The sequence below is a fragment of the Panthera pardus genome, unplaced genomic scaffold (assembly GCF_024362965.1).
Source record: "Panthera pardus isolate Hobbes unplaced genomic scaffold, ASM2436296v1 HiC_scaffold_15, whole genome shotgun sequence".
Lineage (NCBI taxonomy): Eukaryota > Metazoa > Chordata > Mammalia > Carnivora > Felidae > Panthera > Panthera pardus.
The window spans coordinates 22816588-22832905 of NW_026526710.1; the positions used below are offsets into that span (position 1 = coordinate 22816588).

At 50.3% G+C, this 16318-nt stretch overlaps 1 protein-coding gene and 1 pseudogene across 1 annotated transcript; both read left to right on the forward strand.

The window, feature by feature from the left end:
• On the forward strand, positions 1-1168 carry LOC128777121 (60S ribosomal protein L17-like; annotated as a pseudogene).
• Positions 1169-11321: 10153 nt separating this feature from the next.
• Positions 11322-15479, forward strand: GSC2 (goosecoid homeobox 2). Its single transcript, XM_053902277.1, has 2 exons — positions 11322-11933; positions 12500-15479. Exons 1-2 carry the CDS (start codon positions 11322-11324, stop codon positions 12602-12604), a joined length of 717 nt encoding a protein of 238 aa, XP_053758252.1. The 3' UTR covers positions 12605-15479.
• Positions 15480-16318: the final 839 nt, after the last annotated feature.

Genomic DNA, 16318 nt, shown 5'->3' on the forward strand with positions numbered 1-16318 from the left:
ATGGTCCGCTATTCACTTGACCCAGAAAACTACAAAATCTTGCAAATCAAGATGTTCAAATCTTCATGTTCACTTTAACAACATAGGGGCACCTGGGTGGCTCAGTCGGTTAAGCGTCCGACTTTGGCTCAGGTCATGATCTCATCTCACATTTCATGGGTTTGAGACCCACATCAGACTCTGCTCTGAAAGCTCAGAGCCTGCAGCCTGCTTCAGATTCCACGGTCCATCGCTCTCTGCCCCTCCCCCACTCATGCTCTGTCTCTCTCTCTCTCAGAAATAAATGAACATTAAAAAAAAAATTAAGAACGCACATGAAGGGCACCTGGCTGGCTCAGTCGGTGAAGTATGCAATTCTTTTTTTTTTTAGAAAAAAAAATTTTAAGTTATTCATTTGAGAGAGAGAGAGCGAGCACGGGTGCACATGCTCACACACGAGCAGGGGAGAGGCAGAGAGAGGGAGAGAGAGAATCCCATGCAGGGCAGAACCTAATGCGGGTCTCAATCTCACACACTGTGAGATCATGACCTGAACCAAAATGAAGAGTCGGGTGCTTAACTGACTGAGCCACCCAGGTGCCCCTGCAACTCTTGATCTCAGGGTTGTAGGTTCAAGTCCCAGGTTGTATGTAGAGATTAGTTAAAAATAAAATCTTTTAAAAAAGAAAGAAAGAAAGAACACACGCGAAACTGCCCAGGCCATCAAGGGTATGCATATCCGAAAAGCCACCAAGTATATGAAGACTGTCACTTTATAGAAGCAATGTGTGCCATTCTGTTACTACAATGGTGGAGTTGGTAGGTATGCCCAGGCCAAAGAGTGGGGCTGGACACAGAATCAGAGGCTCAAACAGAGCGCTCAATTTTTACTACACATGCTTAAAAATGCTAAGAGTAATGCTGAACTTAAGGGTTTGGATGTAGATTCTCTGGTCATTGAGCAGCACATTCAGGTGAACAAAACCCCAAGATGCAGCGCAGAACTTACAGAGGTCATGTTTGGACTGACCCATATATGAGCTCTTCCTGCCACACTGAGCCGATCTTTACTGAAAAGAAGTAGATTGTTCCTAAACCAGAGGAGGAGGTTGCACGGAAGAAAAGGATATCCCAGAAAAAACTGAAGAAACAAAATTTGTGGCCCAGGAGTAAATTCTGGATAAAATAAATGCAAATAAAAGTTTAAAAATATGTATTATACTAACCAAATGACCCCTTATACAAGAATAGATCGTACTGTAGGAGTCCATTTCAATGAGCTTTCAGAGGAGGCAAAATTAATCTATGTTGAAAAACAAAGCAGTGGTTTCCTCTTGAGGGTGGGGAGGGGATGGTGACTATCTAAGAAGGAGCATAAAGCAAGTTTTTGGAGTTATGGAAATATTCTATCTCTTGGTAGGGGTTTGCATAGTGCAGGGGTATACATTTGTCAAAACTCACAAAGTGGTACATTCAAGATCTGTATAATTCTCTATATATAAATGTTACCTTAAGTTTGCAATCAAATGTTGATTGCAAAATGTTGATGTAGTTAATGATATGCATGTTGAAGATTTTAGGTATGAAGTGTGTTGATGTCTGTAACTTACTTTGGAATGCGTAAAGCATCAGGTGGAGTAATGCATGCATACATAGGTGATGCATGCATGCATACATAGGTGACAAAGCAAAACCTTAATCCAAGGGGTGCCTGGGTGGCTCAGTTGGTTAAGCGTCTGACTTTAGCTCAGGTCATGATCTCACACTCCGTGAGTTCGAGCCCCATGTCGGGCTCTGTGCTGACAGCTCAGAGCCTGGAGCCCACTTCAGATTCTGTGTGTCTCCCCCTCTCTCTGCCCCTCCCCTGCTCATGCTCAGTCTCTCTCTGTCTCAAAAATAAATAAATAAATAAATAAAACATTAAAAAATTAAAAAAAAAAACAAACCTTAATCCAAGAATCTAGGTAGTGAGGATATGGAGGTTCCCTGTACAAACCTTTCAAATTTTCTGGATGTTTGAAATTTTTCATAATGAAATATTGGGAAAAATAATATAAGTAAACTCAACAAAAACAAAATAACCCAATTTAAAAAATGAGCCAAGGACTTGAATAGATATTTCTTCCAAGGAGACATACAACCGGCCAAGAAGCACATGAAAAGACACTCATCGTTAATCATTAGGGAAATGCAATTCAGAACCACAAGATACCACTTTATATCCATTACGGTGACTACAAATTTTAAAACTGGAAAATAACAAATGTTGGCAAACATGCGGAGATATTGAAACCCCTGCGCTTTGCTAGTGGCAATGTAAGACAGCGCTGCTACCATGAAAAGACAATTCGGTGGTTTCTCAAACAGCTAAACCAAGAATTACCATGATTCAGCAATTCCACTTCTAGGTATGTATCCCAAAGAACTGAAGACGGGGACTCAAGCAGATACTTGTACACCCACATTCACAGCAGCATTATTCACAATAGTCAGAAGGTGGAAGCAACCCAAATATCCACCTACAGATTTTAAAATGTGGCATATGCATTCAGTGGAACTCAGCCATAACCCTTAGTTGGCAGGCCCTGGGAGTAGGAGGAAATGTGGAGTTATTGTTTAACGAGTATAGGGCTTCTGTTTGGGATGATGGAAAGTGCCAGAAATGAGAGTGACTATAGTTACACAACATTGTGAATATACTTAATGCCACAGAATTGTGCACTTAAAAATCATTACAGGGGCTCCTGGGTGGCTCAGTCGGTTAAGCGGCCGACTTCAGCTCAGGTCATGATCTCGCAGTCCGTGAGTTCGAGCCCCGCGTCAGGCTCTGTGCTGACAGCTCAGAGCCTGGAGCCTGTTTCAGATTCTGTGTCTCCCTCTCTCTGACCCTCCCCTGTTCATGCTCTGTCTCTCCCTGTCTCAAAAATAAATAAAACGTTAAAAAAAAATTTAAAAAAATCATTACAATGGTAAGCTCTAGGCTGTGTACATTTTACCACATTAGAAAAAAAAATAATAATAGAAGAGCATGGGGCGCCTGGGTGGCTCAGTTGGTTGATCGTCAGACTCTTGATTTTGGCTCAGGTCATGATCTCAGGGTTGTGGGATCATGCTTAACATTCTCTCTCTCTCTCTCCCTCTGCCCTTCCCCTGCTTGGTCTCTCTCTCCTCCCTTCAAATAAATAAATACATAAATACATACATACAAACATACATAAATAATAGAAGAGCAAAAGGCTGAGATCACTGGACCCAGGGAATGTCACAATCCTTTGCCCAATTTCCAGCCAGTTCTCAGGCTCAGACCTCATCTACTGAAGTCTCCTTCACATGGGTAAGGATCCAGCAACACCATGAAAAGTGTATCTATAGGAGTGATGTCTTAATCCTTCTGTGAAAGGATCTGGGTCCATTTACTCAGGTGGTTGCATACTGGAAAAAGGGAAAACCTAGATCATTAAATTTTTTTTTAATGTTTATTTATTTTTAGGAGGGGAGGAGGGTCAGAGAGAGAATTCCAAGCAGGCTCCATGCTGTCAGCACAGAGCCCAATGTAGGGCTCAATCCCATGACTCTGAGATCATGACCTGAGTCAAAATCAGGAGATGGACACTCAACTGATTGAGCCACTCAGGCACCTTGGAAAACCCAGATCATTTTACAGCAGGCTCCGCGTTAATACTGGTACCAGGGACCCAAGATACCATCATGGCCCCCCTGCTAGAATCGGGTGGAGGATAAGGTAACAAATGGAGAACTGGTTACTTTTCCAGGTTTTTTTTTTTTAAGTTTATTTACTGAACTCTCAAGATCCTGAGAACAAGAGTCACATGTCTTCTGACTGAGCCAACCAGGTGCCCCATCCAGTTTTTGAATATATATTTGCAGCACACATATTTCGCACTTGGCAGAACTTCCACAGTGGTTCTGATCTTTAGAGTCAGATCTCTGTTGTAAGTGAAAGCTCCTGAACTACCTCCCCACAAAAATTAAAGAACCTAATGCTGCATCTTAAGAACAGCAGAGGTTAATGTCATGGCTAGAGACCTAAAGGATGCAGGGTGCTGATGTCTATAAAACCCGATTTAATTCGTTAGTCTGACCCTTGCAAAAACTGGATGGATCATATAGCACTCCTTCATGATAAAACACTCAAAAACAACTTGCAATAAAAGTGAACTTGCTCAGGGTGCCTAGGTGGTTCCGTTAGTTAAGCGTCCGACTTGAAGTCGGTGACTCAGGTCACAATCCCATGGTTTGTGAGTTCAAGCCCCACACTGGGCTCTCTGCTGTCAGCACAGACCCTGCTTTAGATCCTCTGTCTCCCTCTCTCTCTCTGCCCATCCCCTGTTCATTATCTCTCTCTCTCTCTCCCCCTCTCTCCCTCTTTCTCAAATAAGTAACTAAATTTAAAAAATGAATTTTCTCAATCTGATAAGGAGTGTCTGAAAAATCCACAGCTAGCATACTTAATGATGGAGACAGAATCCTTTCTCTCGAAGATTAAGGGCAACATGAGAATGCCCAAGTTCACCACTTCTGTTCGACATTGTATTGGAAGTTGTAGTCAGAGCCATTAGGCAAGAAAATGAAGTACAATACATGAATACTGTATAAGAAGAAGTAAAAATGCTGTTCACAAATGACATGATCTTGTAGATAGAAAATCCAAAAGAATCCCCCAAAAACTATTCGAATTAATAAATGAGTCCAGTGGGTTGCAAGATACAAGATCAACAAACAAAAATCAATTGTGTTTTTATACACTTGCAGTGCACAATGGGAAAATAGAATTAAGACAACTATTCCATTTACAATAACGTCAAAAAGGATAAAATACTTAGGAATATTAACGAAGAAGTGAAAACGAGATACTCTAAATATTATAAAGCAGTACTGAAATAATTTAAAGATCTAAATAAATCAAAACATCCCATGTTCACGGATCGGAAGGATTAATGTTGGTAAGTTGGCGACACTCCGCAAATTGGTCTAGGCTCAGTTGGTTGAGCCACCTACTTCAGCTCAGGTCATGCTCTCATGGCTCGTGAGTTCAAACCCCACATTGGGCTCTGTGCTGACAGCTCAGAGCCTGAAGCCTGCTTCGGATTCTGTGTCTCCCCCTCTCTCTGCCCCTCCCCCATTTGCGCTCTGTCTCTCTGTCTTTCAAAAATAAATAAACATTAAAAAAATTCTACCTGGTCCGTTTGCAGAAACTCATGGAGCTGGTTCTAAAATTCACACTGAAATTCATAGGAACCAGAATAACTAAAACAACATTGAAAAATAACAAAGCTAGAGAGCTCAACTTCCTGATCTCAAAATTGACTGTAAAGCTACAGTTATCAAGACAGTATGGTTTTGCCATAAGGATAGACATATAGATCAGTGGAGCAGAATTCAGAATCCAGGAATAAATCCTCACACTTATGGTCAATTAATTTTCAACCAGGGGGCAAAAACAATGCAATGGGCAAAAGAATAATCTTTTCAACAAATGATGCTGAGACAACTAGGTTGTCTCAGCAAAAGAATGCAAAAGAATGAAGTTGACCTTTACCTCACATCGTATATAAAAATTCACTCAAGGGGTGCCTACCTGGCTCAGTCAGTAGAGCATGTGACTCTTAATCTAGGGGTCATGAGTTCAAGCTCCATGTTGGGAGTAGAGATTACTTAAAAAATAAAATCATTAAAAAATTCACTCAACATCAATTAGTGTAAGAACTAAAACTGTAAAATGTATACTTTATAAAACCGCAAACCGTTGGGGTAAATCTTCATGCTCTAGGATTTGGAAATGATTTCTGAAAATGTTTATTTATTTTTTTGAGAAAGATAGAACGCATGTGCATGCATGTAAGGGAGAAGCAAGAGAGAGAAGGAGAGAATCCCAAGCCTGACCTGATCCCACAAACCATAAGATCATGACCTGAGCCGAAATCAAGAGTTGGGCACTTAACCGGCTGAACCACCTAGGCGCCCCAAGCCAATGGTTTCTTAGGTACAACACCAAAGCATTAAAAACAAACAAACAAACAAACAAACCAAAAAAAAGCAGAGGAAAAAAATGTATTTATTCAAATTTTCAAATGTCATACTTCAAAGGACACCGTCAAGAAAGTGGAAAACTACCATAGAATGGGAGATTTTGCAAATTATATATCTGATAAGGACTTGTATCTTGAATATACAAAGAGCTCTTACAACCCAATGATGAAAAGATAAGCCAAGTCTCTAGGACTCCAGTGGTCCTATGCTAGATGTTCCATGCTAGAACATTCCCTCAAAGTAAAGGACAAATTGTGCCCTGTACCTCCTATCACTAAGAAAGTATACACTGCAGGTTTCTTTGGGTTTGGGAGGCCTGACGTTCTGTACTTGGGAATACTGCCATGAGCGGTTTGTTGGCTCCATGCATGCCAGCTTTGCGCAGAGCGCAGAGCGGAAAGAGGTCTGCAGCAGGTCCAGGCTTTGGCACAAGCAGCTCTGTGCCTGGCCCAGGGGTCTGGCGGAGCCCGTGGCGAACGCTATGGCAGAGAAAGTTTTCAAGTGGGGCCTCCGGCAGGTTCCAGTGAGAGAGCTTCAGTGCCAACTCTTATGGTTCTCGAGTGAGACCATGCCACACGCCATTCACAAAACAGCTCCTGGAATGTTACTGGGCCCCAACAGGAAATGAGCATCTGACCTTGGGCTATTAAGTAACCACATGGTCAGGTGGCTCATCAGAGCTGAATACTGTCAGAGGCACCAAGACTTAAGGTACAATGGAGGTGCATTGCCAGGATCAGCTCTGAGCACATCTAGACACGGGTAAGCTGCACAAGCAAGTGACTGCCACCCCCTTGTGGCCTCTGCACCTTTGGTGGCCCTGAATGACAGCAGTGAGGGGAAAGCCCTCCAAAGGGTAGGACTTCTCCAGGGCACTGTATCATCCACGTAGTAGGGAGGGGAAAGTGTCTAGGAAAAGAAGATACGGAGCCCTGTTTGCCACAGTAAACAGTTGAGCTAGTAGCTTCGGGCGGGGGGGGGGGGGGGGGGGGGGGCGGGGAGCGGACAGAGCAAGAAGAGAAGTTTAGAGACAAGGAAGTCCGGAGAAGAGGCACCTAGAGAACTAGTGTGACACGTGGCAGCTTTTCAGTTGGTGGACCCAGGGGTCCAGGTGGGACACCCTGTTCCCCGGTACTCCCAGCGACCCCACTGGGAAACTTGTGTCCTCATCCTAGAAACTTTAGGTTAGGTTCTGGGTCTCTGAAGGGGGTAATCTCACCAGGAACACAGTAAGAGTGGCACAAAACATACACTATGACAGCTACCAGGCCACTCTGGGCTCTTCATACCACCAAGCAAAAAGGCCCCCATGCTGGCAGGGGTACTGGATCCAGATCCTAGGAACAGGGATGTTTGATCTTCCCATCCACTGGATGTCCTGTGGTGCTCCCTCCCCAGCTGTCACCGAATGGGCCATTACAGCCAGCACAACCTGAGGAGGGCATGGTACCCAGGGGCTCACGCCCCCAGGGATGAGCATCTGGGTCATCAGGTGAGGCACCCAGACCTTCAGAAGTGCTAAGTGCTCCTGGGAGAGTGGGAGCTAGAGAAGGTGGTGGTGGGGGGGGGGCCGGAAACACATGGCACCTGGTTACAGGCTCAGGACTAACTTAAGCAGCAGGGACCACAGCCCATCCAATAGCTTTCCTTTCCTATATATGTACAGAAATTGTGCCCAACCAGAACCCTGGGGATCTAAATGCAATGAACTTAATGTGGGGCTGAGTGTGGCAGGGCTGGGGTAAGTGTTCCCAGTGTGAGCTGGTCACTTGCAGGTGACCCTTTCTCTGGAGCATTGGCCAGACGGGAGCCACCTTAGTGAGAGAGACTGTGCGCCCTGACCTCACTGAAGGTGGTCTCAGACCCCACCGGGCTGCGATGGAACCAGGATCCCCCTCAGCATTTCACCCTCCCCTCCGCCTCCCTCAGGTGCTAGCCAGAAAACTCCCCCCCCCCGGTTCTTCTTCCCCCCCCCGAAACCACTGACCCGTTCCCCAGACCTGTGGCCATTTTCAGTGTTATATAAATGGACTCACACAGTATGGAGCCTTCTGAGACCCACTTCTCCCACTCAGCACAATCTTCTGACATGGCCCTGCACTGCTGCGTGTGTCACTCACTGCCACCCTGGGCCCCTCCCTGGTGTGGTGGACCGTGGCGTATTCATCCACTCACCAGCTGACGGGCATCTGAGTTGTTTCCAAGCTTTGGCAATGAGGAACAGGACTCCTCTAAACATTCACAGGACATCTCCTCAGCTGGACCATCTAACCCATAGGGGAGCTGTCCTACTTCCTGTGCTACTACAGGTGGCAATGTTGCTAGGCTTCTTGCCACTCCACACCAAGGGTCTCCTTTCTTCCATCTTCCAGTACGATTTTTCTCACCTCCCTCCAAGACCCCACTGTCAGTCCCAGCAGGTCCTTCCTGCTCCCACCCACTGTCCAGTCCCAAGGCCAATGTCGTGTGACTTAGGGTGTGTATCGGCAGCATCCTATTCTGGTACCGAACCCATCTGGTCATCCAGAGCTACGCAACAGGCCACCTCAAACTCAGTGCTATGAACACATAACCCATCTTCTCTATTGTTAGCTTGGTTTGGACTCTCTTATGGTGACAGTGGATGGTAGCTGGGACGGGAGCCACCCCTAATGCTTCCTTGCTCACTCACGATGCTCTGTGCTAGCCATTGGCTGGCCCTTCAGCTGCAGCTCCTGGCCGGAATACCTCCACATGTGCCTCTTCCTGGGGCTGCTGGTGGCTCCTCGCAGCACAGTGGCCGGCTCGAAGAGCAAGCATCCCAAGATGAGGGAGAGAGAGGAGCGGTATCACCTAGCTGTCCAATCTGGCCTCGGCAATCAGTGTCACTTCTGCGACCTTCTGCACTCTGGAGGTTAGAAGCGAGTCATTAGGCCAGCCCATGTTCAAGGGGAAGGGAATTGGATTTCAGTTCTTGAAGGGAGAAGGGCCAAAGAATTCCTGGATATGTTTGGAAGGCACCAAGGGGTGGTGGGCCCCTTTACCACGGTGGACTGGTGAAGAGATGGTGCATTTACCCAGGTGGATAGGTGGGTAGGTGACACATTTATCAAGGTGAGGAAATACCAGGACATAGAACAGGTTCTTGGAAGATACTAGCCTGGAGCAGAGGGAGAGGTCAGGCCAGAGGTATCAACTTGGGAGTCATTGTCACAGAGGTGGTGTCTGAAGCTTCAAGGCTGCAGGAGGTGACCACCCAGGGTGGGAATGGGGAGGGATGGAGAAACTGCCAGGGCTGGGAGGAGGAGGGCACAATCTTCCTGATCACTGACTCTGTTGCCCCCATCCTGGCAGAACTCCAGGGAGCTTGATGGGTAGTCAATCCCCGTGTGCCTCCCCATGTGTCTCTCTGAACTAATGGTGATCGTGAGGTTCTATGAGGAAGGTTCTGTGCTGGGAGAGGTTTCCCCCAGCATCCATGGGAAGAGATGGGAGGTATAGGGCTGTGGCAGCCCTATTGTAACCATGAGGCAGGCTGAGAGTGGCAGAGCCACTCACAAAGGTGACGGTTTCTTCACTGAGCATGTAGATTAACAAGTCCTGAGGTGCCTGGGTGACTCAATCTGTTAAGCATCAGACTTTGGCTCAGGTCACGATCTTGCGGTTCATGGATTCGAGCCCCACATGGGGTTTTGTGCTCACAGTGCAGAGCCTGCTTGGATTCTCTCCTCTCTCTCTGCCCCTCCCCGACTCGTGCTTTCTCTCTCTCTCTCGAAATAAATAAACTGGGCAATAAAGAGTCCTTTTTTTAGGACTCTTGTGTCAGGAGTTGAGTCAGCAGGTTCTGCCACCTGACGTCCAAAGTCTTTTCACTGATACCAGCTTGGAGTCAGCAAAGGAGTCTGAACAAGGATGTGTGAGGTGGGAGGAGAGGCTGGGAATGTGAGTGCGTTGCCCTGCAATGGCACCCACCATTCATGGAACCCCCACATGCCCAACCAAGTTCTAATGTTTCACACATAGTGATTGGTTGAGTCCTAAGAGCACCTCTTGAGTTAGATTGCTATTATGATGCCAGTTTATAGATTGGGAAACCAAGGCACAGGGGGGTGAAGGACACTATGGAAGATCCCACGGCCAGAAAGTGACAGCTGGGATATAAACCAGGCAGTCTGTTGCTCTGTCCCGTGAGCACTAACCTTTTTCAGAGGTCCAGAGAAGAGGGTCTTTCGCTGAACTGCCTGGCTGGCTGTTCAGTGCTACTTACTTGAAACGAACAGTCTTCAGTGAATTTCACAAAGTACAAGTCATCAGCAATGTTGGGCAGCATGACCTGGGATCAGGGGAGGAGAGTGTGGACAGTCGGACTGGCCTGAAGAGTAAGGAGGTGGACAGCCCGTGCAAGCCATGCAAGCTTGAGAAGCATGGCTATGAAGAGGGTGGGGCAGGGGTGTTTAATGTTTTTCGGAGGGGATTCCAGGACATATAGGAAGCCGAAGGAGGGGTCGCTCCAGACCACTGGAGTGGGCCCTTGGATGGTGTCTAGAAGGCTCCCCTGACTCAGTAGAGAAGGTAGAGAATTGGGGGCACGGGCAGTGGGGTTTCATGTTCAGTGATGAGCAGAGGTGGATTCCTGCTCCACCCCCATTTCCTCCAGGAGGTTGAGACCCAGCTCTGAAATGAGTGGAAGCCACTGAAATGAGTTGGCGGCCAAAGAGCAGTGGGATCGTGGGGTTGCCAATAGAGTTGGGTCCCATTGAGGGTTGGAGCCTAACAGTCTTGGAGCCAAGAGACTGGCAGTTTTGGTGGGTTTCTCCAGACTTGCTCATACACCTCTGTAGGGCCCCAAGGGGATTAGGTGCTAGCCCTGGTTTCGGTGGCTACAGGAGGAAGTACCCAAGTGTTGGGCCAAGAGGCGCCAGGGCAAACGGGGGCGGGGGGCCTTCAAGGTCGGGGCATCCTCAGGCCGCTGCTCCCAAAGCGGGGCGAGGACCGCCAGGATCCGCGGGCCGGGGGATGCGGCCCTCCGCGCCTTCCCCGTGGAGCCTCCGTGCCCGCGAGTCCTGCCAGCCTTTCGGGGCCAGGAAGACCGACGCGGGGCTGAGGGCTTCCTGGTAGCCCCCTCCCCGCGCCCCGGCTAGCCCCCGCGCTGATGCGGGGAAGGATTTCCTGCCGCCGCAGACAAGGATTAGCGCGCCCCTGGCCGGCGCGGCGGGATTAGTCCGCGTGGACTCCGCGCTCGGCCCGGGGATTACAGCGCGCTCCCCCCGACGTATATATTCCTGCGGCGGTAGCCGTGGGGCCAGGCCAGCATGGCTGCGGCGGGGGGCGCGGTGAGCCGCAGGGGCCCCGGGCGGCCCTGCCCCTTCTCCATCGAGCACATCCTTTCCAACCTGCCCGAGCGGAGCCCCCCGGCACGGGCCGCCCGCACCCCGCAGCCCGCCGGCCACCAGAGCCCCGCGGAATCCGGAGAGCCCGGGGCGCCCGAGGCCGCGCCCTGCGCCTGCTGCTGCTGCTGCGGACCCCGCGCCGCGCCCCGCGGGCCCCCGGAGCCGGCGTCCGGGCTGGGTGAGTGGGAGCAGGGCGCGAGCGCGGGGGTCCTCCGGGCGCGGGGCGGTCTGGGCGGAGCTCGGCCCCCGCTCCGCGCCTCACCGCGCCCTCGCCCCGCAGGCGCGCGGCTGCCGTGGCCGCTGAGGCTGGGCCCCGCGGCGCCCTTGCCCTTGGCCGCGCCCACGGGAGGCCCGGGGGCGCTGCCCGGCACCGGCGGTCCCGGCCCGCAGCGGCGCACGCGGCGCCACCGCACCATTTTCAGCGAGGAGCAGCTGCAGGCGCTGGAGGCGCTCTTCATGCAGAATCAGTACCCCGACGTGGGCACACGCGAGCGCCTGGCCGGCCGCATCCGCCTGCGCGAGGAACGCGTGGAGGTGGGTGCCCGCCCGCCAGACGGCGAGAGGGTCCGAGCGGGCTGGCTTCCTTCCTCCTTCTTTTGAAAAGATGGCCCTGGCGCGAAGGCGGGGAGGCGCGGGAGGCCCGGGAACCTCGGTGGGCCGCAGGGCCGGTTCCGGGGCGAGGGCGGGCGGGGCAGGCTAGTGCCGGAAAGTGTCACTGGAACTGGAGGGGAGATAAGGCTAGTTTTCTTTAACTTTGGCTCAAACTTTTTAATTCTCCCTGATAAATGAGACGCGCGTTCACGTGCCCGAATTTGGGAAGCTCGGAAAGAGCACCAAGCTGCAGAATGGGCGTCCGGAGCGCCTTGCGGGGGAGGGGGAAGGCACGCCGAGAGAGGGCTGGTCCGGGTGGGAAAGTGGTCCTCGTCCCGCAGCCCGAGCCGCAGCGGTTAAGAGACGGTGGGTGCCGCTGCCCCCGTGCCGGCTCCCCAGCCTCTCCTGCCCGTATCCCTGTCGGGAAGCTCCCTGCCTGGTCCACTTATGAGGGTCCGGAGGGACGCGGGTCCCAGGGCTGGATCTGAGCGGTCCCTCCTGCTCATCAGGTCTGGTTCAAGAACCGCCGGGCCAAGTGGCGACATCAGAAGCGCGCGTCAGCGACCTCGAGGCTCCTCCCCGGAACCAAGAAGCCCGCAAAGGAGAGCTGCTGATGGCTCTGGGAGCCACTCCCGGGCTTGGCCGGGCCCTTTGGGGCCGGCTCAGGGAGGGGACAGATCGACCCGAAATGGTGCTGACAGAGGACACCTCTTCCCGCCTGCAGGCTTCCTGCATCCTGCAGCTAGTGCTCAAGGCAGGAGCTTCTCTGCCAGACAGCAGAGAAGCTCCCGTGCCCACCCCCTGTGTCACCTGCCCCAGGAAAGGAGGGAACGCTGAGCATCTCCAGGTGCTCTCCTTTCCAGCGACTAGGGTCGGGGAGATTCCCCGGGAGCTGCAGCGGGGTGGGGGTGGGGGGTTGTTGGTTGCTGGGAGCAGGGCACAGAGCAGTTAAGCTTTCTCAACTCCCCACCAACTCCAGGACAGGAACCATCCCCTTGTCAGGAGGGCCCAGAATCCTCCTCTCCCTCCTGGGGTATGCTGATGTCCCGCCTCTTCTCAGCATGGACATAGGTCTCTTGACATGGCCAAGGGGGTGAGGGGGGTATTCTGTGCATTCTGGGGTTGTCAGCTCGCATGTCCTGCACTGGGCCTTCCTGTCCAGAGCTATAGGATGAGGACATTGGATGAGGTCATCTCCAGAAGCCCCCTACCCTGCCCCTTAATTCTGTGAGCCTTGCCTGGATACTGGGAAATAAACAAGCAACTACAAACGGCACAAAAGCAGTCCAAAGTTCGAAGTCCACCATGACTTCACTCCCACATCCAGGGGGTGGGGGCCAGCTGGTCTTGGGGAGCACAGCCCAGTGAGTCCTCAGTTTCTGTGCTCCCCAGCACAGCAGACTACCCCACAGATCATGACCTAGCACCCTGGGGGTCTGCACTGGCCTTTAGGTACTGAACGGGTAGAGATCCTTGGCCTCCTCCTTCTGGGGGATTTACACGCTATGTGTCTGCCATCCTGTTGGGGCAAGAGGAGGTTTGACTGGGGAGGATGCACCACACCCCCTGCCACTGCCTTGGAATATCTGTTTTCCTCTCCAACATCCCAGCCCTAGGGTGAAGGACAGTGTGAAAATGAGGCTTTCACTCTCCCCAGTAGGCCTGTACGGTGGGTTCAAGGCACCTAACACCATCATCTGGCTTGGGGACCATGTTCTGCCTCCTCACAGGTCCTGGAAGAAATTGGGGGATGGGGCATCTGAAAGGAGACACAATCCATTCATTAAAGGTGCAGAAGCTGAGCCGGCATGATGTCCCCAGCCAGTGCTGCTCTAACACTGCCGGATGCCTCCAGGACAGCAGCACTCACCTTCACCTCTCAGGATGCACACTTCTGGCTGTCACAAAGCTCTTTTCTCCCGAACCCTGGCCTTATCCTTGGATACTGCCCAGCCTTCCTGCAGAGCTTCCCTGCAGTCTGGAACACCCTCATCTCTGGGACCCCAGCCCCCCATTGGCTCTTTGTCATTGTAGAGGGCAGCCATGATCAGAGCTCCATTTCAAGGGGCCAGTGGCTACACTGTCCTTCTGATTTCTCTCCTTTCTCTCTAGCTGAACCTTTTGGCAGGTTCACCCCTACAAGCTGCCCGTTAACATAGGTGTCCTGCAGGCTGGACCCCAGGCATGGCCCTCTCCTCTCCATTCTCTCCTTGCTTTATCACTGCCTCTTTTAGACTCCAATTCCCTTCTCTCTTCCACATGTACATCTCCAGCCCAGGCCTCTTCCCTTAACTAGATACTTCTGTCCATGTATCCCCTTGACCTCTCCATGTGGAAGCCCACTGTGACTCAAAATCACCTTGTCCATGGCAAATTCTTCCCCTGTGCAAACCAGGTGCATGAACCAGAGGACTCGCAATTACCCACACCCCTCTTCTCCCTCACCCACCATCCCAGGCCAGCAGCAAATCCATTTTTCTTCCAAAAACAATCCCAGAAGCTATTTTTTCCCCAGCTTCAACAGTACCAACCTGATGAAAGTGCTGTCATCCCTTACCATGACCATTGTAGGTGCCTCCAGTCTTGTCCACCTGCAGCCACTCTGTTTCCTCTGTAATTCATTCTCCATAAAAGCCAGGGTGCAAGTTTGAACCTGCCTCTCCCCTGCCTACAGCACTCCAAGGGCTTTCCGTTGTTCTTAAAGATACAACTCACTGTGACCCATGAAGCCCCATGCAGCCGGCCCCTGCCCATCTGGCATCATTTCATACCTCACTGCTCCTTGCAGTCTGTGTGTATCAAAAGCTCTCTTTTGCTGCAAGACCTTTGCACCCGCTTTTTCCCTCTTCCTGGTCAGTGTCTGTTCATCCTTTGGATCTGCAACCATTTCTGGCCCTGGGGAGACTTGCCCTCACTGCCCCCTAGGTAAGATTCCCCAACAACAAACTTTCTTTCTTTTCTTTTTTTTTTTTTTTTTTTACACCTGTCTGCTGCAGTGTTTTAAAGATTTTTAAGTTTATTTATTTTGAGAAAGAGAGAGATTGAGGAAGGGGCAGAGAGAGGGAGAGAGAGAATCCCAAGCAGGGATTGTGCTGTCAGCACACAGCCCGACCTGGGGCTAGAACTCACAAACTATGAGATACTGACCTGAGCCAAGATCAAGAGTCAGACGCTAAACCAACTGAGCCATCCGGGCCACACACTCCCGCCCTGCCCCGTTGCAATTTTATGCTTGTTTGTGGGGTGATGCAACTAGTGTCTGTCTTCCCCATTTGACTGTCAGTTCCACAGGGCAGGAATCATCACCATGGGGTTTCCCAGTGGGTGAAGGAATGGCTGCCTATTATACTAAATCATTCCGGGGAAGAACTTACTTGTTTGATATAATTCACAACCTCTTTTGGAGAAGAAATGATCATTTTTGAAAAAAGCGGGCAATTTTCTGGTCCATTTCAATGAAAGTTAGCCCTCTTCTGGGAAGCCCACTCGTGTTCAGGAACCGAATATTTTTTTTAATATTTATTTATTTTTTTAAAACTTAAAAAATTTTTTTTTAACGTTTATTTATTTTTGAGACAGAGAGAGACAGAGCATGAATGGGGGAGGGTCAGAGAGAGAGGGAGACACAGAATCTGAAACAGGCTCCAGGCTCTGAGTTGTCAGCACAGAGCCGGACGCGGGGCTCGAACTCACGGAGTGCGAGATCATGACCTGAGCCAAAGTCGGACACCCAACCGACTGAGCCGCCCAGGCGCCCCAGATGTTTATTTATTTTTAAGAGAGAGAGAGAGAGAGAGATCACAAGCGGGGGAGGTGCAGAGAGAGAGGGTGGGTACAGAGGATTGGAAGCAGGCTCCTGCTGACAGTAGAGAGCCTGATGCAGGGCTCAAACTCACGAACCCTGAGATCATGACCTGATCTGAAGTTAGACGCTTAATGGACTGAGCCACCCAGGCGCCCCAGGAACCGAATAATTCAAAAATTTTTTTTTAATGTTTATTTATTTTTCAGGGAGACAGAGACAGACTGTGAGTGGGGGAGGGACACAGAGAGAGGGAGACACATAATCTATAGCAGGCTCCAGGCTCTGAGCTGTCAGCACAGAGCCCAATGTGGAGCTCGAACTCACAAACTGTGAGATCATGACCTGAGTCGAAGTCGGACGCTTAACCAACTGAGCCACCCAGGAGCCCCGGAACCGAATAATTTTTAACCAGACATTTCTTTATTGGACCTTCGCATTTTTTTCTTTTCTTTTCTTTCTTTTTTTTTTTTTTTTTTTTTTTTTTGTTTTGTTAGATATCAAGAAGAAATTGTCTTAGTGGTCT

Excerpts from the sequence above, each read along its gene's own strand:
- GSC2 (XM_053902277.1), top strand. The coding sequence starts at position 11,322 with ATGGCTGCGGCGGGGGGCGCGGTGAGCCGCAGGGGCCCCGGGCGGCCC. Across the intron at positions 11,934-12,499 it reads TGCGCGAGGAACGCGTGGAG|GTCTGGTTCAAGAACCGCCG; the intron begins GTGGGTGCCCGC and ends CCTGCTCATCAG.